We start from the raw sequence: 6,941 nt of genomic DNA on the forward strand, positions 1-6,941 counted from the left end.
GGATTGAACTTGTACTGAAGCGGAAGCAGCTGCAGCAAGCTTGCAGTGCTGCGTCCTAACCCGTTGTGCCACCAAGGAAAGCCCAGTTTTTTCTCTTAAAGAAAAATATCAGAACTGTATGCTGGTCCAAGAGAGCCACAAACAACTGCTTTGACCTGACCTAGGCTTGGTCCATCCAGCCTTTTCATGTCCTGACATACACCCCAGTTGCTCATGTGAACCACAAATGGGACGGACAGCTGGGGTAACTGGAGTTGCAGCTGGGAGCTGGTCTGACTAGTCTGCCGGAGGGAGGAGCTGGGGAGTCACAGGCTCCTGTGCCCTTGGGCTTGTTGGGACTGGAGTCCTGGAGCTGACGCTCTTGCCACACTGGTTCCAAAGACTGTTCAAGCCTTTTATTGCTGTGTCAGGGCTATGTGAACAAGTGACCTACATGGAGCCAGACTGCTGAGGGTGTGGTCCCCAGAGTCACTCCATGACAGGGTAGGATCCCCAACCCCTCAGACGCAGACAGAGAGCACATGAGAGTGAGAGAGAGAGCTGCATGAATTCCATGGTTCTCTCTAAGCTCCCAAAACCATTTAGCATTCTTTTCTTCTTCTTCTTCTTTTTTTTTTTAGTATCGAGCTAAGGGAATGCCAAGAAGAATGGAAGATGAAGTCAAACTCAACTCATCTTGCCCTCAAGAAAACCTCTTAGTTTGTGGAGTTGAGCAGTGCCTTGCCAACTGAACCTGACACGCTCCTTAAAAAGACCTAAAGCAGCACCCAGACCTACACCTGTCTGTTAACCTTTCCCCCAAACATTCCGTAGGGGAAATAGGACATTCGCACACACACATTGGTTGAATGGCTGAGAGAAGCGCTGTAGCATGAGGGGAACATGGCCCTTCCCAGAAAAGTGATGGTTGAACGCAGGCAGGCGCAGTTCCCCTCTGGACAGGTCAACAGGGTCACGAGAGGACAAAGCAAACTGTAGTCTTGCTGTGAAATGATTTAAATAGAGGCAGAGCCAAGATGGCAGAGCTGTGGCAACGTCAGCCGAAAGGGACCCACCCAAGACAAGGCCAGGTGTCCCAGAGCCTGCACCTCGTGGGTGGGCCAGCCCTGCCTTGCCCGGCCCGGCCCGGCCCTGCCCTCCCCCTCCTCCCCAATCCTCCCTGGGGCTCTGCAGGCTGTGGCTCTGGAGAACTTTGCTTCTTATTCTCTGGCCCCATCTCAGGAGAAATTGATGATGCTGCAGAAACCACGAGGCGGCACGTTTCCTTCACTACGTCAAGAAGCGGCCCTGGAGCACAGGGGCAGGGTAACGCTGGGGAAAAGGTTAGTAGGCAGGTGTAGATTTAGGTGCTGCTTTTGGTAGGAAGCAGGCAGGTCTTTCTATATATATAATATGTTTATTTTTCCATCATTTTGTGCATTTTTCCATCTCAGTTGCAACACCCTTGGGCTATCACCAAATCACCCGTGTGCCATCGCCACAGTCCAGTGCATTTCCCTCCCCCACTGTTTTTGATCCCATTCCCCACTCCAGCCCTGTAAAATGTCTCTGGTATATATCTGTTCATCATTATTATTATTTTCTCGAGCAGGCAGGTCTTTCTAAGGGTGTACTGGCTAACTGACTAACGCAACCCCACACACTGACCCTTGAGGAAAACAGTCCCCCTGTGTGATTTCACCGATACGTGGTACCTGATCGTGCGGGGGAATCGGTCAAAGAACGGGCTGGCGCGCTGGCCAGCCTGTGCAGCCCCCACCTGGCAAGGAGGAGCCCTTCCCCCCATGCCCTTCCCCCGTGCTGGGAGCTGCTGGGAGCTGCGCTGGGCTGGCCCCGCCCCGCCAGGCCTCCCTGACCCCCCCAGCGGCCGCTGCAGCAGGGCTTACTCTGAGCTGTTCTTTTACTTAAATTCTTTCACTGTATCATTCTTGCGAGTAAAGTTGTCTGTTACCCCCTGCAACGAAAGGAAAGCATTCAGTGTTACCTGCCATCAAAGAAGAAGAACTTCCCCCGCCCGTTCTTTTCTCCGTGCACAAAGTTGCCCTCAAATCTGTCCGTGGAGGAGTAGGTGACGGTGCAGAGCCCGTGGGGCAGTCCATCGTCGTCCAGGTGCCCTGGAGGGAGGAGCCACAGGTCAGCCAGGGCTCCAGAGCAGCCAGCGCACCCCTGCCCCGGGGGTGCACCCCGGGGTCTCTGCTGCAGGGCAATGTCTGCGTGGCCACTGCTCACTCTGCAAGCAACTGGTGCACGCGGAGGCCGCCTTCCAGAACCTTCCCCGGGACCGGAGCTACCTGCAGTCCCTCTGCGGTGCCCGCTTCCCTTGAGCAAGCACTGCTCCTGCTCACCCCGACCGGGCCCCGCGCTCATGTCGGACGTGGCTGGGTGGCCGCCGCGCCGCCGAGGCTCTCGCCGGTGGCCTCTTTGTGATGAGTCGGCTGAGAAGAACTCACCTGTCGTCACAGAGCACGGCGTGGCCAGCCGGGGGCTTGGGGAGCCCCGCTGCCGTCACGGGCCAGCGGCGTGCACAGAGCCCTGCCTGCTGTCCACTCCCAGAGCGGCTGTCCACCTCACGGCACCGACACTGAAGTCGCCGTGCCGGACTGGACCTTAAGCTTCACCTTGAACATACGTCTTTCCTCTGCAGAATCTTTCATTTTGCAAAGTGTTGTCCTGGACCCTCTGACTGTGTTCAGTGTTCAGGTTTTTGAATGTCTACACGACTATTTATGCAGCAAGTTTGAACCTCGAGGCAGCTGCTGCCCTGCGACCTTTAAGTCACACCTGGGTCGCCGGTGCCTGTCGTGGCTCTACAGTCAATGTTCAGATTTTTATTACTATCTAGATATTTCCCAAAACCCAGAAACCACCTCCCTTGGTGAGCTGCTTTTTGCAGAGATGCTGGAAACGAAGGCAATTACTCTACTGGCTTCTTCCTGGGGTAATCACCGGCGTTGTGGCTGGGAGGTATGGAAACATCACACGCCGCATGGGTGCGGGCGGTCAGCACTTCCCCGTGGCTTCCAGAGGGATCGTGTCGCCACATGAATGCGCTGTTTTGTACTATGGGTCACACGCACGTGACACGAACAAATACAGTGGCCTTGTGGCTGCATGGTCCGCGCAGAGCCGGTGCCCTGGCGTATATTATAACGAGCGCAGCTACTTCAGCAAACGGCAGTTGACATGGTCCTCTCCTCTGAACACAGTTTTTTCCACCAAGGGCCAGGAAATGAATGGTCAGGAGGGAACTAGACTACGATTGCCTTCTTTGCCACAAAACCACGGCAGGTGACAACTCAATGACACCTGAGTCGGATGAAGTAATACGGACAATTATTTTCTAAATATCTGCTGATGGCATTTCCCCCACTGAAATAAGTCCTTCTTTGTAATTAAAAAAAGTAAATGCAAAGCTAAAAGCTTGCTTCTGTAAGACATTCTTGCGATCAAATTAAAATTTGCTGTTAACACGCCTAGGCTTTGAATACTCTTTCCAATTTAGGTGTAAATATCAAAATAGCCAGTTAGTCTCCTATCTGAAGACTACTGATTTGTCGCAGACGCTTTCCTTATAGAAAACAGTTCCCGTATTTCAGACATTAAAAAGTCAACGTTTGAGAAAACTTGTTCTCTAGGTGAGGAGCCAGGTGCTGACAAACACGAGCATGAAGGAGAGGACAGATGTGATGCATTCCCAGCCCCCTCCACGACAGTCTGCCTCTGAGCACTGCCTCAGTGCGCCCCCCACGAGGGCACTAGATGGCAGGGCAAAGGAGAGTGTCCTGCCGCCCCGCAGTGCTCATCCCGCTGCGTGAAGCCAAGTGCCAACCACGCTCCGTGAGGGACTGTCACAGCCTCTCCCACAGGCGGGCACCTGTCACCTTCTGAGTCCCGAGCGGGAGAAGCCCGGGGAGCTGCCCCCGACTGCGTGCGTATGGCACTTCCTGCCGCTGTGAAGAGAATGTTCTGGAATGTCCCTCCATCAGACGCCGGCAGGACCCCTGTACTGGGTGTCTGTTTTGTTTCCCTCTCACCTCCCCAAAAGGAAGACAGGGCAATCAACCGGCGAACAGAGCTGCAGTAACGGCCTGATGCCAGCGCTGGGGCTCTCTCCACCCCCAAACCGAGCAGACTGCAGCGGTTTTCCTGGCGGGAGAACTTCCCATCTAAAAGTGCAGCCGCGATCAAAGCGGTAACAGAGACTCTCCGAAGGAGTGTCCGGAGAGGCCGCCCAGCTCGGCCGGCTCCTCCCTTCCTCAGCATGCTTGTTCCGCCCCCGCCAGCAGGCGGCTCCTGTCCACTTGTCCTGTCAGTCAGGGTCAATCTCATGGCGAGGACATGACACCCAGAGACGAGAAAGGCTGCATGGCTGCTGTGTACCTGGGGCTGGGCCCGCTGCGCCCCTGTCATGTAACTTAAACCCCACAGCACCCCCAACTTCCAGCCTGATGGGGAGGAGGCACAGAACCCTGAGTATGGCCGGGAAACGCCTTCGCCCAGCCTCCGCTCTCTTTCTCCGTGGATAAAGGCAAAGCACTGACCACAGACCGCCCTTCGGCCCTGCGGAGGGCGCGGCCCAGCGGCAGGTGCCAGCAGGCCCAGGAGAGAGGCGAGCAGCTGGCGCAGCTGCATACTGGTGCTGAGAAGCGCCAGCCCTTCAGGCACTGCCCTCTGGAAGGGGCGCCAGCCCTGCCTGCTGGGAGGACTGCGGTTTGTAGGTGTGACAAGACACCCAGCAGCCTTCCTGCCAGCGCCCCCCCCCAGGTCCCCGAACAGCAGGGAGAAGGCTCTGGAAGGCCGGCGCTGTGGGCAGTGGCTCCCAGCTCACGCCAGGTCTAGCGGTCTGCAACATGATTTGAAATATTTATAGAAGTCGGGGGAGGGGAGGCTGGTCTCACAAGTCCACTTTTTCACTTTGTTCCAAAGACTTATCTAGGGAGCAAGCAGCTAGTTCAGTCTTGGGCTACCCCTGTGCCTTCCTGTAGCCTGCCGAGAGCCAGGTCTGTGTTCAGCCCAGGGACAGAGCACTGGGTGCAGAAATTCCCTGCAGACCACACGGTGCTGGCCACCGCTCCAGGCCTCCTCAAGGGGCCGAGCGTGCGTCCCTCAGAATAGCAGACCGTCGGCCTCAGCACACTGGTGGCTGTGCACCCCACAAATGCCTTCCTTAAAAAAAAAAGCCACGGCCCTCCCTGGTGGCGCAGCGGGTTAAAGCACAGCATTAAGAAGCTTAAGCCACTTCCGCATGAGTTCGATCCCCGCCTGCCCTGGAGGTGACCACATGGCGCGGCAGCCCTCTCCTGACCCGCCCGCTGCTCCCCTCAGCAGTGGACTTCGTCGATCTGCCTGTTCTGTTCCCCACTCTGTCCCTGGTGAAGCCTCTCACTGCCCCTGCACCTCTGGCCTGTACCCCAGTTCTGTATGAATAAATAAATAAATCTTTAAAAAAAAAAAGCCACAATAAGGCAAACTTAGTCTCTGCTTAATGCACAGGCTTCATGCCCATGATGCTGCCCTGGCACAGCTGGCAAAACACGGGTTGCTTGCAGCACCCGTCTGCGCCAGAGCCCGCTCGCCAGCGGTCAGACAGATGCAATCTGCGGCCGGAGCCGCTTCGTATTCCCCAAGTGCAGCGTGAGCCGTCTCGGAGAGACAGGCGGGATCAGATATTGGGGCACTATGAGGAAACATTCTTAGTGTCTGGAGGTGCGCGAGGCGCCTGTCATCTGGCTCCTCAGTGCGGGGCGCGCTTTGATCTTTCTAGGTCCTTCCGCGTCCCGCCTGGAACCACGATGCGGCGGGCCGCAGGCGCGCCCAGCCTCACCCGGCCTCTCCCCACTCCTGCAACGGCCCCAGCCTTCATCCATGCGGGCAGCCGACTCCTGCGTCCCCCTGCTCCTCTCCCCGCACCACCTAGCTGCAGGGCTGGGCCACCAGGCTCAGGGCCCGATCCCGCCCACACCCCTGTCTCTGCTCAAAGGCCCTTCTCAGCTCCAGCCCCACCACTGGGGGAAGTCTTTACCCTTCTTTCCTTTCTTGAAGATTTGTTTATCTATGCGTAGGGCCCAGACCGCAGGGCGTGAGAAGGTTCACCACAGACAGAGTGGGGAGCACAAGAGGCAGATGGACCAAGTACGGGTGAGACAGGAGACGTCTGTTGCGCCACGTGGGTCGCCCCTGGCCGGGAATCGAGCCTGTGCAGAAGCGGCTGGGCTACCTGGCTTCCTGTGCTGCGCTCTAACCTGCTGCACCACCAGGGAGGGCCTCTTTCCCCTCTATTGGGAGTAAAATTCCCGTGCCAGCCACCCCGATCTATCCTGTGTAGAAATATCTACTGGACGCTGTAACAGGGACCACCTTGCAGTCACGGCTGTTGCCAGACCAGGCAGACGTATACAGGCAACTGTCCCTAAATCCCACTCCCCGGTGCGCCCAAGAGCCTTGAGTGTTTCTAAAAAGCCCCCGTAGCTCTCAGGTGGCCTCCTCAGACCCGAGGCCCTGGGCACCTGCTTCCCTGAGGGGCAGGCCACACAGGCGCAAGACGCTCTCCACCCTCCGCTCAGGGGCTCGCGGCCCTGAGGTCCCAGGCCGGCCCGGCCTGGCTTCCACCGTGACGGAGAACCCGTGGTCGAGGACTGGGCCGAGTCCTGGTCAGACCCATTTCTTCCCTAGAGTAGATTTCTGAGCAGGAAGGAAAAGCCAAGCACCGCCCCCACCCGACGCCCCTCCCCCTTTTCTGGAGTCACTCGACTGTCACAACCAAGCCCAAGCCCTCCGTCAGAATGTGGCCGCCTGAACTTCCAAGCGCTTCCCAACCGGGTGACCACGTATGTCCTACACTGAGTGACTCATTCAAAATAAAGAAAGATGGCCCTCCCTGGTGGCGCAGCGGGCTAAAGCCCAGCACTGAGAAGCTAAAGCCGCTTCCGCATGAGTTCGAT

General features: G+C 57.1%; 1 protein-coding gene across 1 annotated transcript in view; it reads right to left on the minus strand.

The window, feature by feature from the left end:
- The window catches only part of SETD7 (SET domain containing (lysine methyltransferase) 7), a 42,102-nt gene that overhangs the window by 27,805 nt on the left and 7,356 nt on the right, over positions 1-6,941 (minus strand). The window contains exons 4-5 of the mRNA XM_012726753.1: positions 2,451-2,581; positions 1,985-2,230 (exon numbers count right to left, since the gene is read on the minus strand). Coding sequence (XP_012582207.1) covers positions 1,985-2,230; positions 2,451-2,581 — 377 coding nt within the window. The remainder of the gene's footprint in view (positions 1-1,984; positions 2,231-2,450; positions 2,582-6,941) is intronic.

Source organism: Condylura cristata, unplaced genomic scaffold (genome assembly GCF_000260355.1).
Source record: "Condylura cristata isolate star-nosed mole 26May11 unplaced genomic scaffold, ConCri1.0 scaffold00018, whole genome shotgun sequence".
In the NCBI taxonomy this organism is placed as follows: Eukaryota; Metazoa; Chordata; class Mammalia; order Eulipotyphla; family Talpidae; genus Condylura; species Condylura cristata.